The sequence below is a fragment of the Rana temporaria genome, chromosome 2 (assembly GCF_905171775.1).
Source record: "Rana temporaria chromosome 2, aRanTem1.1, whole genome shotgun sequence".
NCBI lineage: Eukaryota > Metazoa > Chordata > Amphibia > Anura > Ranidae > Rana > Rana temporaria.
The window spans coordinates 292,114,178-292,141,207 of NC_053490.1; the positions used below are offsets into that span (position 1 = coordinate 292,114,178).

A 27,030-nucleotide genomic window follows, 5' to 3' on the forward strand; every position below is an offset into this window, starting at 1 on the left:
CTGAATACAACATCCATCCATGCTAAACATTTAAATCATCTTAAATCATCAGTTAAACATCTAGGGCCATATTCTCAAACAAGTTACGCCGGTGTATCTACTGATACACCGGCGTAAATCGAATTTCCAGCCGGCGTATCATTATTTTGTATTCACAAAACAAGATACGCCGGATTTAGGCTAGGATTCGACTAGAGTAAGTCACTTACACTGTCGGATCCTAAATGTAATTTGCCGCCGGCCGCTAGGTGGCGTTTACGTTCAGGTCTCATTTGTTTATGCAAATGAGCCTGATACACCGATTCTCGAACGAAATCGCGTCGCGTAACCGTCGCTAACGTCGTTTGCGTAAGCGTAAGGTTACCCCTGCTATATGAGGGGTAACCTTACGCCAGTCCCACGTATGCCATGTTAAGTATGGCGTCGGGTCCGCGTCGTCTTTTCCCGTCGGGTACGTCTATTTAATAAGTCGTTCTTGAATACGGCTTTACGTCAATGACGCACAAGTCGGCGTCATTGACGTTTTCCGCCGAGAACTGGAGCATGCGCACTGGGCTATTTTTAGCCCGGCGCATGCGCAGTTCGATCGAAACGGGGGCGTGCTTAATTTAAATATAAGCTGCCCCCTTTGAAATACGCGGGGATACGCCGGGCCAATTACACTACGCCGCCCCAAACTACGGAGCAAGTGTTTGGGGAATACAGCACTTGCTCCTGTAGGTTGGGGCGGCGTAGTGTAAATGGCTTACGCGATTCCCGCCGGAAATCTACGGGAATATGGCCCTTAATCATTGTCTCTTAATTGTTCAGCAGGCAGGCTGAACAGTGAGAAATCAACGCATGTAAGGCTAGGATATAACATTGAATCCTTATTTACCACTTAATTTGATTAGAAAAAGTTGCTGATAGATGAAGTTAAAGAGTTTGCAACTTTATTTTTTAAATGTAACTAACAATAAAAATGAAAACAATATATACATTTACCGAAATCTTGTGTGGAGTTCTCCTTTATTAGCACTTTACCTTTAATAGCATTTCATTTGATCTGAAAGGGTGCCAAGTGGCAACTATATTTTCTAAATTGATCATAACAATACCAGATATGTTTGTTAATGTTCATATTGCTGTTTGTGACATGATGTGAAGTTTCATCTTTTATCTAATGTATCTTTTTTCCCTTAGACACATGAGGGGCAGTTCACCATTGCTCAGTTGGTGGGTATGTTGACTGGTATAGCTTCAGGAATGAAGTACCTGACAGAGATGAGCTACATTCACAAGTGTCTTGCTGCACACAAAGTCCTAGTCAACTCTAACCTGGTCTGCAAAATATCAGGATTTCGACATATTCAAGATGAAAAACTTGACACTGTGTATTCCACCATGGTTCGAAATTCAAATGTAAGAGAAAAAAAAATGTTTTTTTTTTATTATAGCTGGTCTGTATTTTAACTTATACAGTTATACTTGTGTTTCCAAAAATCTGTTATTGTCCTCTGAATTGTAACTGTATACATGAATTATATACATTGTTTATGCTATTGGCTAATTGTTTGATCTTTATATACATTCCATAATATTCACAGTATTCAAAAGGCAGTAGTGTATTTAGGTTGTGTGCTGCCCTAGGCCTGACTAAACTGGTGTACCCACTAATTTAAATATGACTCACCCCACTTTTTGTCAAGGCCACGCCCCTTGCTGTTTAAGACTCTGAAATTTTTGAGTGGGTACACTAGTTCTAAGGGCCTGAGGAGGGGGAGGAAATGAATTCCCTTAATTTACATAGATTTCCTCTCCCTTCCTCTTTGGCTATGGGGCAGGGAGTTAGGGGAAATCTCTGCAATGGGATAGGGATGGTAAAAAATAAACTGACAGGGGCTTTAACCCTCCCTTACTCTATCCAAAATGAGAAAAAAAATGTTGCCTATAGTTCTACTTAAGCACAAATGTCTGATAAATTTATGAAGAGGACTGAGAAAGGTTTGTGGTCCAGGATGATAGGACAGTCAAAATTTGAAGAAGCGTCCCCCCATAGTTGCGGAATGCTGGCCACCCGCATACCGGAAACAGTCCACCCCATAAGACTGGCGCTACACTAACAGTGTAGTGCAAGCCAGTGGGAACTCTTTCCATGCTGCCCCCTGCAAAGTGTTGCCCCAGGCCTGGGCCAGGATACAGTGTTGTCAAAAGGGAACAATGAGGGAAATGCCAATTTTAGCAATGCAGAACAATCTGATTTCAGTATACCATATCATTTGTTCAGCAAATTGTCTTGAGTAAAAATATAATAATATAATATAATGTAAAATCTAAAATATTGTGTTTTAGATACGTTTATTCATAAATCATTTGGGGGAGTAAAGAGTTTTTTTTTTGACCATCATCTCCTACATTGCAGGGTGGAAAGAGCACAGTTTTATGGACAGCACCAGAGGCAATTCAGTATCATCGTTACAGCACTGCCAGTGATGTATGGAGCTTTGGTATAGTAATGTGGGAGGTCATGTCTTACGGTGAAAGACCTTACTGGGATATGTCTAATCAAGATGTGAGTATTGCAATATAACATTTTGACTATTACAATTATAAGATACTTTATAAATTTATAAACACGCATACACTATATACTGTATATTTTGCTGGTCGTTGTGTTAGAAGACTCTTTTGTTCTCCACATTATCCAAATGCAATCCTCAGGCTCTGGTTGTTCCACGTGTGTAAGGAGGATTGGCTACATGCACCTGGACATAGTTGAAGAGGTTTTTACACCTATGACCACCCTGTACATATCTTCATCTAAATTGCACAAATATAGCATACATGCAGGATAGAGCAGATGTGTATAAATTGAAGTTTATTGGCTGCATGCAGCTGCTTCATTGTGGCCCTCAGTGGTTTAAGGATAAAATGCATCCCCAGCTGTTCTCCAGTTGATAAGTTATACTTCCTAACATCATTTTCCAGCTAAATACTTCAGGAAATGTCTTATGGTCCCTTTATCTAGGATTATATATTGAAAATTGCAGCTTTTACTATATTGTTAAGGTCCAAATTGCCAAAATCGTTTTCTGGAGTTAGATAGATACAACCAACAGCAAACACAATGTGCCCCCCTTGAAGATTTAATCTACTCCAATCGGCTCAATGTTTCATGTAAGCTTGACATGTATGCTATAGAGAGAGAATAAGACAGAGAGAGAGAGAATTTTGATGTGTATTCTATGTTCTATCACCAAGGTCATCAAAGCCATAGAAGATGGATTCCGACTTCCAGCCCCAGTGAGCTGTCCACCTGCGCTCCATCAGCTGATGTTAGATTGCTGGCAAAAGGACAGAAATGACAGACCAAAATTCACTCACATCCACAACATTTTATCCAAACATGGACAGAGTCCTGAGAAATGCCAGTCTGCAACATCCACAACAACAAGGTGGGTGTTTTCTTCCAGCTCTTTGTACTATTTTTAGAGCTGTGGTGGACACTGATGTCTGCTGAACATTATGGTTTACAACCTAAAGAATCTTGTATTATCATTAGCATCAACGTCTTAAAGTTGGACTTGTGACTGAAAACTTTTTGAAGAGTTGGATAACAAATACTAACAACATTACAGCTGCAGTTTAATAGGTTTATATTTTGGAAAAAGGGTGTATTACTGTGCTGTCAGTTAAATGTTCCTGTGAATGAACTGTACTGTGTACAAAATTATATAATAAATAATGATGCTGCAACATTAAATGTGAGACACACACAAATTGAAAAACCTATGCGAAATAATAAGCTGTGCAAAAAGTTGAATTGACAGTTACTGCACAATAGTCCAAGGAAATCCCATGGATATTATAAAGATAATTGTTGTGAACAAATTGAGTGTTTAACAAGGGCCTTGAAATGAAAATAAAATACAAAGTAAAGCCAGGGGCACTGGACGAAGTCAGGTTTGACGAAACGGCGTAGGGAGGAGCGGCGTGCTGATGTCACTACAATTACCACGTAAGGTCCCGGAACGAAAGGGCTGTGTAAGCCGGCCGGCTTATTATTTCACACGTGAATATATTTTCTACACTGTACATGTAATTTTAATCTTTTTAATAAAACATTGTAAATTGCTTACGCTATGATGGCTCTTCTTTCCCTCATTTGGTTTTGAGTACAAGAGCTCTTATGAGAGAGGCTAAGGATGGAGGCTTTTCTGGAGTGGAGACATCTAATCCGGTTACATAGACACCCAGGGTGGGGTATAGGCCATCTGCTAACAGAGATCTCTTGTTGGGATCTTTATTTCTGGTAAGCAGCAGTTGATTTGAAGGGTGGAGGATTTATTTCCTATCACGCAGCACTGTTCCTGGGTGTCCTGTGGTGTGATGTCACTAATTTAACCCTAGGAGGACTTTCAACATCAACATTTTGGCTTTACTTTGTATTTTATTTTCATTTCAAGGCCCTTGTTAAACACTCAATTTGTTCACAACAAAGACCTTTACAATATCCATGGGATTTCCTTGGACTCTATTGTGAAGTAACTGTCAATTCAACTTGAAGGTTTATATTTTGCCTTTTTGAAATTTTTAAATAAATCCTTTATGTTTTTATGACATTCCTTATATCTTTATCATACAGTACAACTCATATACCATTGGTATTTTTCCGCTACCTTCAGCAGCATGTAACCCATGGGGTATCAATCGATTCCTGTGTCATGTACTGTTCTGTAAGATACAGGTACATCAAAATCCCTCTTTTTAGACCCAGTGACATTATCACTGTGTCTCTTTGCTTCTTTATACAATGTAGGAAGATCATGGCTTGTGGGAGGGGCCCACAGAGTGCTATACTTATTTACCTGAAAACATCTGTGTACCCTGATTCAGTTCTTCCCTCAAGGACCCTCAGCCCTGATGAAAGCAGTGGAGTTGATTTACTAAAAGGGGAAAGTGCAAAATCTAGTGCAGCTAGGCATAGAAACCAATCAGCTTCCAGGTTTGAGGCCTCGTACACACGACCAAGTTTCTCGGCAAAAACCAGAAAGAAACTTGCTGGGAGATATTTTTTTGCCGAGGAAATCGGTCGTGTGTACATTTCCGTCAAGGAAACTGTCGAGAAACTCGACGAGCCAAATAGAGAGCATGTTCTCTATTTCCTTGACGGGAATGGAGAAAATTGACTTGTCGAGTTTCTCGACGTCTTCACAAGGAACTCGACGAGCAAAACGATGTGTTTCGCCCGTCGAGTTTCTCAGTCGTGTGTACGAGGCCTTATTGTCAAAACTTAATTTAAGTTGAAGTTAGAAACTGCATCAGATTTTACACTCTCCAGTTTTAGTAAAGCAACCTCAGTGAGTCAACTCTTGGGAGAAGTTATGCAAATATCAAAATGCCTTGATGGCTGGATGTCAGTCTAAAGGAGTGGGAATTCCTAGTAAAGTTGCATTTATATGCAGACCACCGTAGGTAATGTTACGTGTGATGCTGAGCCTCCATGACCAAAAGAACTGAAACCCAATGATCAAAATGGTCAGGCTAGTAGCAGTAAGATTGGGAAAGAAAGGTCTTGATGCCCTTCATTGTATAAATGAAAATGGCTCTATCTGCTGCATCTTCTAATACACACTGTAAGAAGTTAACAGTATGCAATCAAATTAGAGTAGGCAATTTCAATACAAGTACATCTTTGTGTAACATTTGATAATATTGAACTGAGCCATTCCTAAGCCACTGTGAACATCTTCCATCAGCCTCTAATGCTCCAGGTGCTGGTCCTCTCCAAGATTCCATCCCACTCAATGCATGCATACATCAAACAGGGACTGCACACTGGCAATGTTAACTAAGAGGGAATGAATAGAATCCCAGCTTCAGCTCAGTCCCCTTCCATTGGCCCTGCCCCTCTGATGTGTTTCACTGATAAGGCTTAATCAAAGATGTCCTATGTTGGTGATAGATGAATAAGCCATATCCAAGTAAAATGCATAACAGGGTGGGGCCAATGGCAGGGGACTGAGCTGAAGCCAGGATTATATTCTTTCTCTAATGGTTAACATTACCAGTGTGCAATCCCAATTTTTTAGATTTATACTGTTAACTTTTGTCACATTGAAAAAAAGTTTGTATAATGCGTATAGCTTTTGTGACTGCAGTCACAGAGGGTGAAGCTACAAACAGGTCTGTTTTTCTCTGAGAAACAGTTGCTTTACCCAGATAAGATGTACCATTGATATCGACTTTGATAAATTAAAGGGGTTGTAAAGGTACAATTTATTTTTCCTAAATAGCTTCCTTTACCTTAGTGCAGTCCTCCTTCAATTACCTCATCCTTCGATTTTGCTTTTAAATGTCCTTATTCCTTCTGAGAAATCCTCACTTCCTGTTCTTCTGTCTGTAACTACACACAGTAATGCAAGGCTTTCTCACTGGTGTGGAGTGTCGTGCTCGCCCCCTCCCTTGGACTACAGGAGAGTCAGGGTGCCAACTAACACACGGCTCCTTTCAATATTTGCAACTTAGAGAGTGTCCTGACACTCCTGTAGTCCAAGGGAGGGGGCGAGCACGACACTCCACACCAGGGAGAAAGCCTCACATTACTGTGTGGAGTTACAGACAAAAGAACAGGAAGTGAGGATTTCTCAGAAGAAATAAGGACATTTAAAAGCAAAATCGAAGGATGAGGTAAGTGAAGGAGGACTGCACTAAGGTAAAGGAAGCTATTTAGGGGAAACATTTTTTACCATTACAACCCCTTTAAGTCCAGTGCCACTGGTAAAATATTTACTAATGATTTAATTTGCATTGGACCTAGATGATCCTTATAAACAGCTGAAATGGTATCATTATATACACATTTTAGTTTTATATTTGTTTGGGATATTTGCCATTAATGTTCTGTACTTAACATAGTCCAATGTCTTATTTGCATAGAAATTTCCTGTTACAGTGAAAATGATGTGGCAGAACTGATTGCTTTACTCAGGCTATAAAGACCTCACACATGCAACATGTCCACTAACTCTGGCCATCTTTCCTGCAAATAAGCTGTCCAGCCGAGCAATGTAAAGTCAGTCTTGTGAAACAGACCTTGTAGAGCAAAGCTTTATAGCATAATCTGTTTTCACATTGCTCTCTCTTCGTACAGCTGAGGATCCTGCTGGCTTTTTATGTTGTTGGTATTACATGAGTCTAAATCTCACCTGTTACTGAAACATTTATTGGTGTAATATCTGTGTGGTCTAATACGGGTCTGGAGCTTTCTGCCTGTCTTGCTCTCTCTTGCTTGATATTTTATTCATCATCAACCTGCACATCCGCAGTGGTCCAGAGGTCGTGCTGTACACAAATCGTATTCCCAGCTGGAACGTTATCAAGTTAAGTAGAGAGTGTAAGATTTCCAGAACAAGCAAGACCTGAAATGATTATCTCTAACATTTGCTGATGGAGCACTGCTGCAATAGAAGCCATGCTTCTCATATCCAAAGACCTTTTATTGATCCATTACCCAAAAAATACAGGAAATGGCTTACGTTTGTGTTTTTCAGAGAAATATTTATATTGCAAGAAAGAGAGTTACAAAGGCCTTCATGCATGTTTAAAGCGTGATTGGATTTCTATACAAGACATTGTAAAGCTTCATTTTCTGTGCATTAGTTCAAAAGATCATTGTCATATTCTGACAAATTAGCATAACCCATGCATGCCAACTGATTACATTTATTTCAAATGAATTGATTGCTTCTAAGTGCTTGACCCCTTTCATTATATCACTAGTTTTCAGACATTTACTGACCTATACAACAACTAAATACTGCAATTGCATACACTAGCAAGATAGGTTATTAAACAATGTTGTATTTAGGAGCTTCAAGGAAAGTTCATGGGAAAAATCTGAGAGTCTTCTGTGGTTAACTTCCCTATTTATATAGTTACATAGTTGGTGAGGTTGAAAAAAAAACACCAGTCCATCCAGTTCAACCTATGATGTGTGTATGTGTTTATGTCAATAGTACCGTATTTGCCGGTGTATAAGGCGACCCCCTAATTTTACAGCTTTTTAAGATTATTTGCCTGTACTCACTGTATAAGACGACTCCCCTTCCGACGATTCATATTTCTTCCTTCTGGAGCCATATTCTTCTTCCTTCTTGCTGCAGCTGGAGCCAATCACGGCGAGCAATGTATTCTATTAATGAAAACAAAGTCTGTCTGGATTGGCAGAGGCTGTAACATCATCAGCCCACGCCTCTCTGACTCTCAAAGCCAATCCGAGCAGTATGTAGCCTGCTCGGATTGGCAGAGGTTGTTACTCCAATCCGAGCAGGCTCTGTATTCATTTGAATACATCGCTCACCGGGATTGGCTAAGCGGTATATACTGTACGTAGCCGAAGCTACATACAGTATTACTGCACATCCAGCAGGCATCCGAGCAGCTGAGCCGGCGTATAAGATGACCCCTGCTTTTTGGCCAATTTTGGCCAAGTGTAAAAGGTAGTCTTATATGCCAGCAAATACAGTACATTGTTTATACCTGTATGTTGTTTTGATAGTTTCAAAAGGTTACGTTTTTTGAAACTATCGATGCTCCCTGTTGATATCACTGCTTGTGAAAGAGAAATCCGCATCCTTACCACTCTGACAGTAAAAACCCTCTACACTGTTTAAAGGTTGAACCGCTTCTTTTCTAATTTTAGTAAATGGCTGTGTGTCTTTTTTAACTCCCTTTCGCTGAACAGTTTTTCCCTATGCTAGAGTCACCAGTACGGTATTTGTACATTGATATCCTGTCGACTCCCAAGCGTCTCCTCAGCAGAGAGAATAAGTTCAATGCTTGTAGTATTTCCCCATACCGTGTTTCCCCGAAAATAAGCCTGGGTCTTATATTAATGTTGGCAATCAAAAACACAGTAGGGCTTATTTTCGGGGTAGGGCTTACCATTTCACGTGCTGTCTTCTTGCCCCCTCTCCCTGCCTGCCTGGCAGGAATCCCCAGTGTGAAGTGAATCAAACACGGTTGTAAACTCCAAGAATCCTTTCTATTACAGTAGAATATCATGAAAATGGTGTGTGTTTCTGTGTCACATACCTTCTTACAGCACCACTCTGCGCTTTCATAGACGGCTGGAGCTCTCTCCCACGATCCAAGCATTGCAGAGGGAGGGGGGGCAGACATCCCCCACCGACAGGCAGGATAATAAAACATCAGCTAAGCACCCCTCTGCGCCTTTCATAGCCCGCTGCGATCCAGCTTTGTAGAGGGAGGGGGCGCAAGATCCCTGCTGACAAGCAGGAGAAGAAAACATCATCTGAGTGCCCCTCGGCGCTTCCATAGCCCGCCGCGAACCAGCATTGCAGAGAGAAGGGGCGGAGATCCCCCCGCTGACAAGCAGAAGAAGGAGATCAGCTGAGTGCTCCTCTGCACTTTCATAGCCTGCGGCGATCCGAGCATTGCAGAGGGAGGGAGGGCGAGATCCCCTGCTGACAGGAAGGGGAAGAGGAGGAGATAAGTTGAACACCGAGTGTCACTGTATACCGAAGGTATTTGACTACAGATTAGATTACAGAAACACACACGCTAGGGCTTATTTTCGGGGTAGGGCTTACATTGCAGCCCTCCTTGAAAATTGGGGTAGGTCTTATTTTCGGGGTAGGTCTTACTTTCGGGGAAACACGGTAGCTGACGTCCTCCAGTCCCTTAATTAGCTTTGTTGCCCTTCTCTGGACTCTCTCCAGTTCCAGCATATTCTTCCTGTTAAAATGTTAGTTGCCTGGCTGCCATGCTATGTCATTGGTTTTGGCACTGAGTCAATGAGCTTTGGCATTGCTTGGTGAATGTTTCTTGCAGGTCAATGATTGAGAAAGTATTGGAGTCAGATACAACCAAGTATTTCATTTCCAAAAGTAGATCAGCAATGGCAGTTTACATACTTGTCTCATAATAGCTTTCATTTAACTAAGTCAATTGCCAGAGTAATCCTTGTACATTATACAGGACCAGCAAGCAATGATGGCCCAGCTGCTCTTTCCCCTGAGGATGAATGAAACACTCAAATGTGAGCTATACATGAGAGGCTCTAATAACATGTATTGCTGTTTGTGCTACAGCCTGTTTACTTCTAAATAAACTTGAAGCAAAATCCCTATGGTTTTTGCTATGCAAATATTCAGTTGTAAAGACATATAGATAAACACGTTCTGCTTGGATAATGCACGTCTAGAGATTAAAGATAATCAGTTGCAAATACACTAAAGAGTCAGTCTTAAAGTGTTACAAATGAGCATGCTAACATATAAAAGATTAATATTTTCCTGCCTCAGTTAGCATTATTTATTTTGTGTCTTAAGCAGGGTACACACTATCCTGTCGAAGCCACTGTACTAACCATGCAAACCTAGTTAGGTTCTCATATTACATAGCTTTAGGTAATCTAAAACTGATTGGACAGACATTGTACAATCAGATTCTGCCATGTCTGGTGACCCCAAGTAAGAAAAAATACTTTTATAATTAGAATTGTACTATTAAAATAATTTATTGGGTAACTCAGTCATAACTGGTACTCTTCATAATAGTGCATAATAAATGAGTAACACCAAGCCTAATCATGTTAGTTACGTTGTATAAGAAATCTGCATGTATATGTAGTTTGTTTAATGCAATAAAAACACCCAGAAAACACAAACTACCATTCATCACTGTAAGCCTAGTCTACACTGATTTATATCCCTATTTTTTAATTTGCCAAAGACTTCAGCCACCATTTGGTTTATTTATATTGAGGACACTGGAGGCAGGATCTCTATGCCTCTTACTGAAACCATTATACCTGTACTTTAGAATATGTTAAATATATAAAATGGTTACAGTGCCTGATGGGTTAAGCTGGGAATTCAAGTATGGAGATTTCTTCACAGGGGTCCTTAACGTACATGCATACCATAACTGTATGACATTTAGTTTGTCAAAGCACTGTGTATCAGAAACAAGTACTCCAAAGACATGCTGGTAGGTTAATTGGATTTGTCCAAATTGGCCCAATGACCGCACCAGCCAGCAAGACACTGGCTGCAAAAAGTGTCTTGTGGTGATTCAGTTCGCATCTGTAGCGCTATGCAAGTCATTCACTGCATCCTGGCCAGTAAAGGAGCTAGATTAAGAACATCAGAATCTCCCTGCTCACTATGGTCATACGCATCGAGGCCCACGGGTAAGACTGTGTTTATAAGCATTGTTTAATAATAATAATAATTAATAATAATAATAACTATTTAAATGAAAAATACTTGTTTCCACCTTATTTTGCATCCTTTAAGCCTATCTCAGTGCTGCTGATCTCATACAGCCCCTTTGCAGTCACTTACTGTCTACATACACATACTCCAGCAAAAGCTACATGATGTTTTTCTGGGCAGGTTTCAATAGGTATAGAGGCAACAGTGGACCATGCCTGCACAAGGTGTATTGACACAACTATTTGTAGTCTCCATAGTGAGAGTGGTTATACAATATAACAATGAACTTCATGGCAGGATCACACCACAAAGATTGTTATAATTAAAGCTGCAAAACTAAAAGTTTTGAAAATAAATTTTGGAATTACATTTATGTTTAAGGCTTGTATGAGATTTGAATGATTGGGCTTACACCCATATAGCAAGGATAAATTGCCACAAATTTTCACTGGCAAGTTGTACACTTGCAGAGCACTTGAAGCACAAGTTCTAGTTGACACTTTTCCAGTTTGTAGAAGATTGGCGTAGCAAGTCCCTAGCAAAGTTGCAGTGGTGAGTTTACAGCAAGAGCTCTGCAAGTCTACAGCATAAAAATTCACCCACAGTGACCCCTGTGGTGGGATGACTATTGCACAACATAACTGAACCAGATTTTGCAGCAGACTTGCATATTTTTTGAAAATACAGTCAATCTGGAGTCATGCAATGCAAACTTAGTAAAAATTGTGCAACAAACTTGTGAAGCCTGGCAAGTCTTGCAATAGCTTAGCAAGTCATTTTCAAAATTGCAGATTAATTTCTTGCTATCTGGGTCAATTGCTTGCTATCTGGGCATAGACTTCAAGTGAAACTGATGATTGATTCCACCTGTTGAAATAAAATAGTTTTGGTTGAAATGACCCTTTAAAATAAGCCATTGACTTTTACATTCTGTGTGTAATTCAGCCAGCGCTGTCACTAGCTACTAAAATTTGTTTCCTGCAGTGGCGGTTATATGTATTTACTTCTTACAAGATGGAATTGCCTTTTACACTAGAAGTATGATACAGACACATAAGTGGTCTATGTGGCCATATTAGAACAAATACAGCCTGAGCTTAGCTTTTCCAATTAGTGTTGTAGCAATCTGGTCTCCCCCACCCCTTTGGCTGGGACAAGTGAGATTTTACAAGTCACTGTACTACCAGGAGGAGGATTTATAACAAGCTAAATTTGCTGGTGCCATTTAGACAAACTTTCCTTAGAATTTTGACATCAGACCAAATGTAGACAGCATTTGTTATACAGATACAGATTCTGAGAAGATCTCACTAATATCTAGCCTTTACATTGGGTAGCACATTTCTGGTGTGTTTTTCTATTCAGGACTATTTTGTTCTGAAGTCTACCAAAATAAATGTTTCCTTCTGTTTGAAAAGCATAGCATCTTCAGCTTTAAAACATATAATTTGTATCCTGTTCTATAGTCACAAAGTACTGCACACTTTGATTACTTTGAAATCTTTACAATACTGTACCTGCATTCTCAGTTGGTACTTTCAAATATTTCTTTTCGTGCTGTGCCATCGGTTTGGTTTGTATAGATTGCAGCACAATGGCTCTATGTTCTTTATACCGCTGTATAATTATATTTAAATGCTCCCTATATAGAAGAATATAATAGCAATTTCTAATATAATTACAGCTTTATAATTTTCATAGCAATTGGCCATTGGAATGTTTTTTTTTTTCCAGGCACTGAGTAGAGGAGAAATTGAAAACAGGTTCTGGCTTCATTGTATTACAATGGATAAAAAGCTGAATGTGAAATTTATAAGAGAGACGGACAGCTGCTGCATCAAATAATTGGATTAAAAGTTGAGATCAGTGACATGAAATGGCTTTATTCTAGTCAGGATTTATTCAGTTGCCTTATTTAATTTGGATAAATTCAGAAAGATACATGGCATATGTGTGATGTAGGAGATGAAATTCACTTTAAAGTTTCTAAATAACGGCAACACAAGGGCAATATTTATATCAAGACTAAATCAATAACAAATTAGGTTACTAAAGAAGAACTCCAATCAAACTAAAGATATATTAATATTATTTGGAGCTGTTGAAGACACTAAAATTAACAGATGATCATTTTACCTATTTTTGTGCAACTGTAGAAAAGCTAATATGCAGTTTACTGTTTGACCAATCAGAAAATTGTGTGTTTGCTATAATATAATGGCTGACTGACAACCTAGCCTAAATAGAACAATCTCATAAGTCATAAATACTCTTATTTTCACCCGAAAAAACAAAACTGACAGATTTGTTAGACTCCCAGAAGATTATTAATTTCTCCTCTGTGCCTTGCTGCCCTCTAGGACTGGGAGTGTCCTTATTGTCTCTAGAAAATGTAAAGAAAGACGGCGCACCAGTCTAGTACATTATCCAAAGTGTAATTATTTCAAAGTAAGTTCATAAAAACTTCTCAGGCCCCGTACACACGACCAGTTTCCTCGGCAGAATTCAGCTTCCGACCGAGTTTCTGGCTGAATTCTGCCGAGAAACCCGGCCGTGTGTACACTTTTGGCCGAGGAAGCCGACGAGGAGCTCGGCGAGGAAATAGAGAACATGTTCTCTATTTCCTCGTTGTTCTATGGGAGCTCTCGCCCCGCCGAGCTCCTCGGCGGCTTCAGTGCTGAACTGGCCGAGGAACTCGATGTGTTTGGCACGTCGAGTTCCTCGGCCGTGTGTACGAGGCCTCACAAGCATGAGATAATTAGAAGCCACTTTTCCGTAGCTTCAAAGAATCCGCACCTCCAGACCATGGGAGAACCATGATAAGGCCCTGTAATCTGATGTGTTTTGAAGGGTTTTCTTTCTTTCTCAGAGCCTGATAGCAGAGGCTCCTTCAGCTGAACATACATACTGTACACTCAAAAATACATACACAATATGAGAACCAGGGGCACTCCCCTTTAGTGGGAGGGGTCAGTTAAGGTAGTATTAGGGACCAACAGAAACAGACCTCTTGTAAGGTGCTCTATTGAGTTTAGTTGAGTTGAGTTGAGTTGAGAGGTATCTTAATATAGCACGGTCTTACCCCGAAGGGTCCGGACAGGCATAGCAGAGTTCCTGGGAAAAGAGGACCCAGGAACCAGAAGCAGCACAGGGTGGCCGAAAGGGTGGAAGAGAGAGACTACACAGGAAAGTCTTCAGTAACCAGCGGAAGACCAGAATAGTAGGGGCCTCCTGGATCTCGACAGGGAGGCTATTGCATAGAACGGCACCCTGATGGGAGAAGGCCTATACTGTATTATAATACTGTACTGTATATATCTAAAGAAACCTCTGCATTCATGCTCTAAGGAAGAAGGAAAACCATTCGAAACATGTCAGCCAGAAGGGGCCCAAGCATGGTTCTCTGATGATCTGGAGGCTTCCGTGTCTGGGACTTTGAAGCTACAGAAAATTGTAATTCTGCATTACAGGCATGGCCAGGCATTGATTTTGTCAGTCCTGGCTAAGCCAGACAAATTTTGATAAATTTATGGCCAGCTTAAAGAGGAACTGCAGTCTGCTCACATAATCTGTAATAAAAACATCTTTGCCATTCTGAAGCTTCCCTCCAACCACTTTGCATATTATTTTATATATACTGTTATTCTGTACTTGCCAAATATGCTGCAGAAATCTCTCTCCACTGTCTGGCTGCAGCCATTTTAACTGTGGTCAGCTGAAGCTGCCGCCTGTTCACTTCCTTAAATTACACAGACACACATAGGCACACCTTCAGCTCTGCAGCCCTGCAGCTCTCATTGGCCCTCTTATGATGCATCCCCCCTCTTTTCTTGGCAAACTCTCATGAGAGTGAGAGAGTGAACTGTGCATGGTGTCTTAAACCTAGGCTTTTTACTAGACAATAAACAGGAAGTGGGCTTGTAAGTTAAAACAACAAGGGCAGAAGATTTAATAGATGGAAAGATTAAAAAATGACTGAAGTTCCGCTTTGGGTCTCTGTCTCTCAGCTACCTTCTGTGCATACTTCATTTAGCCATTAGGCTTCCTAGCAGGTCTATCACATAGGCGGCCCAACGACCAACCAAAGGAACTCCCAAGACAATAGCTTAGCATTGTCAGCTTGTAAAATGAATTGGTGTTACTGGCAGGTTTTCCTAGTAAGAAACTGCAATGAATGTACCCAATAAATATTAGCTTACGAAAACTGCAAACATAATATGCCAAACTGGAAAATAGATTTAAAGTTCACATACACTTTAGGATTTGTAGGAAAAAATAAGAATGGAATAAATAATCAACTGAGCATGTGTAATGTGAAATCAGAGAATAACAATTACATTTTATTTTGTGTTGCTTAAAATAGATCAAATTATATAACCCCCCTTTCCCCATAAATAAATGCAGAGTAAAAGGAAAAAAAGTAAAGTTACATTTTATAATCTATGGCTTTCAAACGCTTTCTTTCGTAAAGCAAGATATTGCTGGGAAGTCTCCCAGGATCCTCCCTAACTTTTCTTTTCTTATTGTTTCTGATTGACGGGACAATTCTAAAAGCTGTTTTTTGTTTCAGCAATATTTCTGTAAATAGGGATGAGTAAACCGATTTGCTGGGCTAAGGATCCAATCCAGACCAAGTAACTTTGGACCAATACATAAACCCTAAACTCTGAGTATGTCTTTTAGGAAAGGGGGCACAAAAGTGCCCACTTTTGAACCATCAGTCATTGATTATAAACAACATACATGTTAAAATAACTAATGCACAAAAAAGAATTGTGGGACATGAAGGGGATTATGTGAAACACAACTGTCCCCAGTGAAGTCAGGTGACATGCTAAGCATACACTGATGGATAGATATATGATACATTGAACCCTTTACCTATTCATCCCTATGCAATTAAAAAATGTATATATATATATATACATAAACCCTGACACATCCTAACACTTCCCTTTTCATTTAGAACTTTAAAGCGTTTGTTACCCCAACACTTCATATTCCTGATATGTGCCTGCTATACAATGTACTTGTATAAGAAAGTATCCTGTTCTCTTTGTATTGCTTCCTTTATATGAAATCCCTGGTGTTTCTGCTAGTCCCGTTGCTTTCCTATTAAAAACTGATCACACTAAGAAGGAGAGCACACCATGGTCAGTTCTTTAGCTATGTTGGGAACCCTGTGTACTCTCCTCCAATGATCAGACTTGTCCTGACACACTCCCACTGCACAGCCATTCACTTGGAAGCTCAGTGTGCTGCTGCTTCTCCACCTCCAGCTCTTAGGCAGCTGAGAACAGAGGAAATGTGATCACAAAAAAGGGGAACAAATGTATTTAGAATGTTTTTTTTTTTTTACAAAAATGTTTGCCTTTCATTTCTATTTTAAACTGAATGTTTTTTTTTACAATGTGATTGTTTACAATCAATTTAAAGTGTAACTCCACTTTTGTTGACAGAAAAAAAATCCCCTCTGGGTGATCAATGTACATTGATATACAGGAGTTTAACACATTTTGTAGTAGATCCCCTTTTCTATTTTGAAGAAAAAAGCTGTATGTTTTTACCAAGTCCCAGTGTCTTTAAAATAGTATTAATGATGTGTTAGGGATGAGGACATCCACAGAAAAATACCCACAATGATCCTATTAGAGGTCGTCACCAAAATATAAAACAAATCACTATTTATGTATTTTGTTCATTTATTCATTCAACTGCAAACATGGTAACAGCTGTAACAGGCATCACAGATGTTATTTAATGAAAAGGGGAAAAACAGCTTATTGTCAGTTCCAAACATGATGTAGTTGAAATTATGTAACAATTTGGACAGCTATTTGTGAAGGAAATAATTTATTCACTAATTTCTAGTTACTAAATTCTATGAGAATTTGTAATATTGTTGACAGAATACTACCAAGCCAACTGATGCTTCATATGACTGATGTACGCAAAGATAAAAGTGTTTAAAGTTGTTTTTTTAAAAGTGGAGGTCCACACAAAAATGGAACTTCCGCTGTCCGGATTTCACCCCCCCTCCGGTGTCACATTTGGCAACTTTCAGGGGGAGGGGGAGCAGAAACCCGTCTAAGACAGGTATTTGCACCCACTTCCGGACAAAGATAGCCCCATTATCTGCGGGTATCTATGCTACGTCCGCCCCCTCCGCTATCTTTTGGGAAATGCACAGGTCTCAGAAGAAAGCAGGGACCATTCAGATTGCGCAGTGAGACTCATGCATGCGCCGTAGGGAACCAGGAAGTGAAGCCGCAAGGCTTCACTTCCTGATTCCCTTACCGAAGATGGTGGCGGAAGCATCCTAGAGCCGAGCGGTAGATCGGCCTCGGGTGCCGACATCATAGACGCACCGGACAGGTAAGTGTCCTTATTTTAAAAGTCAGCAGCTGCAGTATTTGTAGCTGCTGAAAAATCGGCAGACCTCCGCTTTAAATAAAAAAAATGCCTAATGCCTGCATAGAACAGCAGCAACTAATAGAACCATTTATGTGCTCCTGTATTTTCCAGATCACACAGCACTTCCATTCCATTAATTGAACGGACATTTACAACATTTCCCTCATTCAGCTCGGTGGGGGAATGGCTGCAGGCCATTGAAATGGAGAGATACAAAGATAATTTTACAGCAGCAGGATATTGCTACCTGGAGTCAGTGGCCAGGATGACAGTTCAGTAAGTTGCATGTGCTTATTTTGTCATCTACTATTTTACTCATTGTGGGACGTGGTGGGGAAATGTAAGAATGTTAGCATGGGGCATTACAAATTTTAGATGATGTCAATTTACCCCTTTGTAGATGACTTATTCTGTGTCAATCAAATAGAAAGAAGACACTAAAATTAAACACTTTGGAATATCACCACATATTGTAATCCAAAAAACATTGACAAGTCTTCACATGCCTACTTTTCTAACACTTTTCTTTGCACAGTAATACAGTTTAACGTAAACTCATGCTGCCATTCCTGACCTCTTTGGAGGAATTTGTTATGGCTGTTATGTTGCCCACTGGTTTCAATACCCTGAATTATTGACCAGGAAAAGGTATGCATACCAGCCAGAGGAATGTCCTTAGCTGCATACTTGTTCCAAAGTTTGTGACTCAAATATTATAACATGCAGGTAAGTACCTACAGTATATCACAAAAGTGAGTACATCCCTCACATTTTTGGGAATATTTTATTATATTTTTTCACGTGACAACACTGAAGAAATTACACTTTGCTACAATGTAAAGTAGTGAGTGTACAGCTTGTATAACAGTGTAAATTTGCTGTCCCCTCAAAATAACTCAACAGACAGCCATTAATTTCTAAACCGCTGGCAACAAAAGTGGGTACACCCCTAAGTAAAATTTCCAAATTGGGACCAAAGTGTCAAGATTTTGTATGGCCACCAATGTTTTCCAGCACTGCCTTAACCCTCTTGGGCAAGGAGTTCGCCAGAGCTTTACAGTTTGACACTGAAGTCCTCTTCCACTCCTCCATGATGACATCACAGAGATGGTGGATGTTAGAGACCTTGCACTCCTCCACCTTCCATTTAAGAATTCCCCACAGATGCTCATTAGGGTTTAGGACTAGAGACATATCTGGCCAGTCCCTCACCTTTACCCTCAACTTCTTTCCAAGGCAGTGGTCATCTTGGAGGTGTGTTTGGGATCATTATCATGTTGGGATGCTGCCCTGTGGCCCAGTCTCCAAAGGGAGGGGATCGTGCTCTGCTTCAGTATGTCACAGTACATGTTTGCATTTATGGTTCCCTCAATGAATTGTAGCTCCTAAGTGCTGCCAGCTCTCATGCAGCCCCAGACCATGACACTCCCACCACCATGCTTGACTGTAAGGCAAGACACACTTGTCTTTGTATTTCTCACCTAGTTGCCACCACACACGCTTGACACCATCTGAACCAAATAAGTTTATCTTGGTCTCATCAGACCACAGGACATGGTTCCAGTAATCCATGTCCTTAGTCTGCTTGTCTTCAGAAAACTGTTTGTGGGCTTTCTTGTGCATCATCTTTAGAAGAGGTTTCCTTCTGGAACGACAGCTATGCAGACCAATTTTATGCAGTCTGAGCACTGACAGGCTGACCCCCCCACCCCTTAAACCTCTGCAGCAATGCTGGCAGCACTCATATGTCTATTTCCCAAAGACAACCTCTGGATATGATGCTGAGCACGTGCACTCAACTTCTTTGATCGACCATGGTGAGGCCTGTTCTGAGCGGAATCTGTCCTATTAAACCGCTGTATGGTCTTGGCAACTGTGCTGCAGCTCAGTTTCAGGATCTTGGCAATCTTCTTATAGCTTAGGCCATCTTTATGTAGAGCAACAGTTCTTTTTTTCAGATCCTCAGAGAGTTCTTTGCCATGAGGTGCCATGTTGAACTTCCAGTGATCAGTATTGTAGAGTGGGAGCGATAACACCAAGTTTAACACCTGCTCCCCATTTACACCCGAGACCTTGTAACACTAATGCTTCACAAGACACCGGGGAGGGAAAATTGCTAATTGGGCCCAATTTGGACATTTTCACTTAGGGGTATACTCAGTTTTGTTGCCAGCGGTTTAGACATAGCTGGCTGTGTCCTGAGTTATTTTGAGGGACAGCAAATTGACACTGTTATACAAGCTGTACACTCACTACTTTACATTGTAGCAAAGTGTCATTTCTTCAGTGGTGTCACATGAAAATATATAATAAAATATTTCCAAAAATGTGATGGGTGTACTCACTTTTGTGAGATACTGTAATTGTGACAGGTTTACTTTAAAGCGGAGTTTCAACCTGTATTAAAAACAAATTAAAGTCGTCATCTGCAAATACTGAGCAAAGGTCAGTAACCATAGAATATTATACATTATAATAACCAAGCAGAATTTTTGTTTTACCAGTCATAATATAGTAAACTGAAAAACGACTGGTCATTGTAGATTATTACAAAGCCATTGTCACTAGGCTACCCTATAAAATAAGCTTACAGTTGTTTCATTCTTGTTTTTTTAGAGATAAATATGTAATGCACATTCTTAACACTTCTAGAGATGTTTGCGCATAGAAAGAACTGATTAAATAAAGACAATCAACATTTTGTCAATGTTATATTTGTCTGCATATTGACATGCAGTCTACCAGAGCTGCTGAGTATCATGCAATTGTATGACTCTCTAAGGATTGCACAAGTTTACGATGAATATATTCAGGCAAATAAAAAATTCAGTTTACTGATTCGTTCTACCTGCAAATCAATTTGTTCATCTTTAATCCTGGACATATTTGTATCCGTGTCTTTTACTCACGGTGCATTTCCAGTTTATATACATAATTCTGAACATAAATACTGGCATGTTCATGCTTTAACTCTTCCACATTTGGTGAAAAAAGACATGATGCCGTATAAAACAACAAAAACATAAAGCAAGGGAAATTTAGCTTTGTCAGATTAAATATGATCATTAAAGTGCCACTAGTAATCTCTTGCTGCAAACACTGATATGCCGCTTACAGACGATCGGACATTCCGACGACAAAACCGTGGATTTTTTCAGATGGATGTTGGCTCAAACTTGTCTTGCATACACACGGTCACACAAATGTTGTCGGAAATTCTGATCGTCAAGAACGCGGTCACGTACAACACTATGACGGCACTATAAAAGGGAAGTTCAATACCAAGTGTGCCACCCTTTGGGCTCCTTCTGCTAATCTCGTGTTAGTAGAAGTTTGGTTAGAGAGACGATTCTCGCTTATGTCATCTGCTGCCGTTCCCGATCTCTCGGAGTCTCTGTAGCACAGCAATACTCTTTCCATTGCTACCACACTATGGCAGACAACTCAAACTAAAAAAAAACAACAGCATGAAGGCGTGAAGGTTGCTAGAGGACTTTCAAAGCACTGCAATGATATAGTTTATTTTAACACGCAAGCTAAATGATCAACCTCCCCTCAAATTGAATTTGTAGTTTTGAATAGAGGTCTTCTTCAAGACTTGAACATGGACCAGTAGATATAGTGTATGTTGGGTTGGTGGCCCTGAGTGAAGATACGCCCCCATGCAGACTTTAAAGCAGTAATAAAAACTATAAAAAATGTAACATATTGCAACTTACCAATTCTTATATGTGGCGGCTGCATTAGATTTCTTTTTAACCTCTTAAGCCCCGGACCATTTGGCTGGCCAAAGACCAGAGCACTTTTTGCGATTCGGCACTGCGTCACTTTAACTGACAATTGCGCAATCATAGGACGTGGCTCCCAAACAAAATTGACATCCTTTTTTCCCACAAATAGAGATTTCTTTTGGTGGTATTTGATCACCTCTGCAGTGTTTATTTTTTGCGCTATAAACAAAAATAGAGCGACAATTTTGAAAAAAAAAGCAATATTTTTTACTTTTTGATATAATAAATATCCCCAAAAATTATATAAAAAACTTTTTTTTTTCCTCAGTTTAGGCCAATACGTATTCTTCTACATATTTTTGGTAAACAAATTGCAATAAGCGTCTACTTACTGGTTTTGCAAAAGTTATAGCGTCTACAAAATAGATCGTTTTATGGCATTTTTATTAATATTTTTTTTTACTAGTAATGGCAGCGATCAGCGATTTTTATCGTGACTGCGACATTATGGTGGACACATCAGACACTTTTGATGGCATTTTGGGACCATTGTCATTGATACAGCGATCAGTGCTATAAAAATGCACTGATTACTGTAAAAATGACACTGGCAGTGAAGGGGTTAACCAGTAGGGGGCGCTGAATGGGTTAAGTGTGTCCTAGGAAGTGCTTCTAACTGTAGGGGGTGGGCTGTGTGTGACACTGATCACTGCTACCGATTACAAGGAGCTGTGATCAGTGTCCTGTTACTAGGAAGAATGGGGAAATGCTTGTTTACATCAACATTTCCCCCGTTCTTTCTCTTCGCGAGACGATTGCGGGTATGACCCGCGGTCAGACTCATGGAGCTCTCGGCTTGCGTGGGACCACAATGCCGCATCTTAAAGGGGATGTATATATACGTAGATTTGCCCACAGGAGCCATTGTGTCGACGTATATATGCGTGAGCCGGTCCTTAAGCGGTTAACCAATTTTTCCTGGTGATCTGGTCAGTGACCTTCAACAGAACAAGCTGTCCAACAAAAGTGACAGTTTGAGGGTTGAGACACACCATTTAGCATTGACAGGGGTTTTTACAATAGTTTGTTTTTTTCTATTTATTTATATAAAAGCTTTATCCCAAAATTAACAAAATAGTTTGTTGTAACCACTAAAGAATTGTTAGCTGAGTTAGGCTGCATTCACACCTTGGCGTACAAAATCGCGGCATTTTGTCATGCGAATTGCAGCGACAAATTGCGGCGTTTTGTACCGCGATTTGCAGAGATAAAACGCCGCGATTGTGATTGCAGCTTAACCCCCTCTATGGATATGGTTCACATCTCCTATAACGAACGCCGAAAGCCGCCTGAAAAAAAGGTCCGGGACTTGTTTTAAGGTGGCAGGCGTACGGCGTTCGGCGTTCAGCGTGGAGATGTGAACCATCTCCATAGAGGGCAATGTGAAATCATCCCTCCAGCGTCTCAGGGGCGGCTGCGGCGTCGCACTACAGGCGTATATACGCCTAGGTGTGAACGGGGACTTAGCCTTTAATTTAGTTAGTTTAGCTGTGAGTCCATCTAAATCTGCCACTGCAAGTGCATCCAACACTGCTACACCCTAGTACACAAAGTGTGTTACTGGGCAGATCACCAGGTAATAAAAATAGGGAAAAATTGGAAAAAGCCTAAAAAATTATTGTAGCCACCACATTTAGAAACTGGTAAGCTGCAATATAATAACGTTTTGTTTGAGGTTTAAATATGGTTTAATCGCAGGGGAAACTGCAGTCAGGAACAGCTGTAATGATGGTATGGTTTTTTTTATAGTTTTTTTTTTCATATTGAGATGAATATAATTTTCCTTGAGTAACAGTCCTCTTGTTTAGCACTTTAAAGTGCTTAAAGATTAACTAAAAGCATTTTTTAGTTTGGGGTAGAGTGGAGTGGGTTTAGGGCCCTTGTCAAGTTTTTATTGCTGTCTGCGCCCTAGTTAGAGTTATTCACTCCGTATACTGTATTTGTTCTGTTTATTGTTATCATTTAAAGTGAAAGTAAATGAAAGAAAATCACACATTTTGGGTTGTCCCTGGAAGAGTAAAAGAGGAGATCTTCCAATGTGGACAGTTGGGGTGTGCGTCCATAGAGGGCGCAGGAGCGCCGCCCCCTCTCTCTCCTGCACCGCCACTGAATACAATACATAGATTCATGCAGTATTTTATAGGGCACAGTGGAGACAATTGATGGGCACAGTGGCTACAATTGATGGGCACAGTTGCGACAATTGAAAGGAACAGTGGCTACAATTGATGGGCACAGTGGTGACAATTAATGGCACAGTGGCTGTTTTTGATGGCATGGCACAGTGGCTGCATTTGATTGCACAGCGGCTACTTTGGCATGGCACATTGGCGACAATTGATGGCACAGTGGTGACAATTGATGGCACAGTGGCTGCGTTTGATGGCATGGCACAGTGGTGACATTTAATGGGCACAGTGGCGACAATTGATGGCACAGTGGCTACGTTTGATGGCATAGCACAGTGGTGACAATTGATGGGCATAGTGGCGATAAATGATGGCACAGTGGCTGCATTTGATGGCATTGCCACAGTGGTGAAAATTGATGGCATGGCACAGTGGCGAAAATGTATGGCATGGCACAGTGACGACAATTGATGGCACAGTGGTGACAATTGATGGCACAGTGGCGACAATTGATGGCATGGCACAGTAGCTGCATTTGATGGCACAGTGGCTGCATTTGATGGGCACAGTGGCTGCATTTGATGGGCACAGTGGCTGCATTTGATGGGCACAGTAGCTGCGTTTGATGGGCACAGTGAGGCTGACAATCAGGGATTTCCTTACTTTTGAGGGATTTCCTCTAACTTCCTGCTTTGACTATTGGACAGGAAGTAAAGGCAAATCTCCCCAATGGGACAGATGCCAAAAATAATAATAGGGGTTATAACCCTCTCATACTCTATCCAAAATGAAAAAGAAAAGTTTTGCCTTTTAGCTCTACTTTATTCATTTACAATTCATTCTTTGCAATCCTCTTAGCAGATACAACATGTATATACAAAGGGTTTGTCTCAGTAAACCATCTCCTTTAAGAAGATTCCCACCATTTTCCATCCCACCATTAATGACATGGCAGCATTTTTTTCCTATATTGTGTGGTAGGCTGACTTTAGTCCACAGTCCCCCACAATGACATCACACAGGCCTTTCTACAGAAAGAAAGCACTGTGCTATATCAGACTCTGTGGTGCTGAAAAATGTTTTCCCTTAGTAAATCAACCCATATGTCTTAATGAAAATGTTTACACAGCTATCTGAAAATGAAAATAACAGAGGTGTAAATGTGTGTGTGTGTGTGTGTGTGTGTGTGTGTGTGTGTGTGTGTGTGTGCGGAGGGGGGAAGTGGGTTTGGAGGGTCACTGCTCTTACATCAGATTCAGATCCATTTGACCTAAAAACTTTTTTTAAGGTGCTAAGAACAGCCTTGAAAACAGGTTTAAAGAAGCTGATACTGCCATCTGCTGGCTACCTGTGAAAATACTAAGGGGCAGATCCTCAAAGAAATGACGCCGGCGTATCTGTTGATACGCCGCGTAATTTCAAATTTTGCGCGTCGTATCTTTGTTTTGGTATCCACCAAACAAGATACGACGGCATCTGTGTTAGATCCGACAGGTGTACGCCTTAGTTCGCCGTCGGATCTAAGATGCAATTTTCCGGCGGCCACTGGGTTGCGTTCACGTCGTAATCCACGGCGAGTATGCAAATTAGCTATTTCCGACGATCCACGAACGTACGACCGGCCGTCGTATTCTTTTACGTAGTTTCCGTTCGGCTTTTTCCGGCATATAGTTAAAGCTGCTATCTGGTGGCGTACCCAATGTAAAGTATGGCCGTCGTTCCCGCATATAATTTTGAAAAATGTTCTTCATTTGCGTAAGTCGTCCGTGAATGGGGCTGGACGCCATTTACGTTCACGCCGAAAACAATGACGTCCTTGCAACGTCATTTGGAGCAATGCACCCTGGGAGTTTTGACGGACGGGGCATGCGCAGTTCGTTCGGCGCGGGGACGCGCTTCATTTAAATGAAACATGCCCCCTACTTGCCGCATTTGAATTCCGCGCCCTTACGCCCCGAGAGATACACTACGCCGCCGTAACTTACGGCGCAAATTCTTTCTGGATTCAAACCAAAGCCAGGTAAGTTACGGTGGTGTAGCGTATCTCAGATACGCTGCGCCGGTGCAGATCTTTGTGGATCTGCCCCTGTATATTTACATGCATATTTTAAAAAGTTATATAGAGCTGCATTTGTACTATTCTTTGCAGCTTTCTCCTGTAAGGCCCCGTACACACGACCAGTTTCCTCGGCAGAATTCAGCTTCCGACCGAGTTTCTGGCTGAATTCTGCCAAGGAAACTGGTCGTGTGTACACTTTCGGCCGAGGAAGCCGACGAGGACCTCGGCGAGGAAATAGAGAACATGTTCTCTATTTCCTTGTTGTTCTATGGGAGCTCTCGTCCCGCCGAGGTCCTCGGCGGCTTCAGGGCTGAACTGGCCGAGGAACTCGATGTGTTTGGCACGTCGAGTTCCTCGGCCGTGTGTACGAGGCCTCAGCCCACATTAGGTTGCTGATGATTCATCCCAAGGAGGTGAATCATGCCACCAGTGAAAAAGACATACAACTGTATATGTTTTCATAGCTTGCATTGTGAATCTAGTATCAAAATTCATTGGGGGCTGTTTTCAGTACATTATCATTATAATTATTATTCATCACAGTCACAGGCAGTGCATTTGCAAACTTTCAGTTCTCATTGACACAGGGTTGGTGTCAAGAGAATCAATAGCCAATTATTACAAGCTAATCTGTGATACCATAGAATTTTACAATATGCTCAACTAATTACATCCCCTTAAATGACCACTGGTGCAGCCCCTAAAAAGAAAATGCTCTGTTTTATTCCTCACCATTGGCTTTCCTTCTGGTGCATTCTTGATGCTACAGCTACAGTTTCCCCTGTACCAAACCAATGACATCAAGTCAATTAGCAAAACATTCTATCAAAGGCTTTAACAAAACACACTCTCATCTTTGCTTTGCTATTATTAATCTGCTAAAAGCAAAGAAAGTCTGACCTTTTTAAGGTTCTAGTCATTCTAGCTGAATCAAAGACCTTTCTGCTCCATGTTACAGTGCTGGTCCAATCACCAAGAACCAACACTGCCACAGAGTGAGTCACATGCTCCTCATTTCCAGCAGTATTGCTTGGCTCCTTTGCTCCCAGTTGATTAAAAAGAGTGGCATGAGTTCAAATACAAATTTGACTTTATGCTACTGGGAGGGGGCATTTAAGCTTATTTGTTACATTGATAAAAAAGTGATGAGCGCAAACTCTAAATGCAATACCTCAACTAAATCCGTGAATAACCAGAAGTCATAAATGGGTGTAAATAGATAACCAGAAAAATGTACACTATATATGTATATGTGTATATATATATAGTAGGTGAACCCGATATTGTGTCAATCTCGCTCTCTTTCTCGGCGAGATTGAGCACCTACGAGCCCCATCGCGGGAGCCAGCGCCGAGCTGGCTTGCCGCAATGGAGACAGAGCGCGTCATAGAAGCGACGGGAGATCCGACTTGGAT

The 27,030-nt window shown here is 40.8% G+C and overlaps 1 protein-coding gene across 1 annotated transcript in view; it reads left to right on the forward strand.

The window, feature by feature from the left end:
- Nucleotides 1–27,030, forward strand: part of LOC120926916 (ephrin type-A receptor 7-like) — a 456,597-nt gene that overhangs the window by 423,870 nt on the left and 5,697 nt on the right. Inside the window, exons 10-13 of the mRNA XM_040337215.1 lie at nt 1,183–1,401; nt 2,402–2,551; nt 3,241–3,434; nt 17,748–17,912. Of these exons, the coding sequence (XP_040193149.1) occupies nt 1,183–1,401; nt 2,402–2,551; nt 3,241–3,434; nt 17,748–17,912 (728 nt within the window). The remainder of the gene's footprint in view (nt 1–1,182; nt 1,402–2,401; nt 2,552–3,240; nt 3,435–17,747; nt 17,913–27,030) is intronic.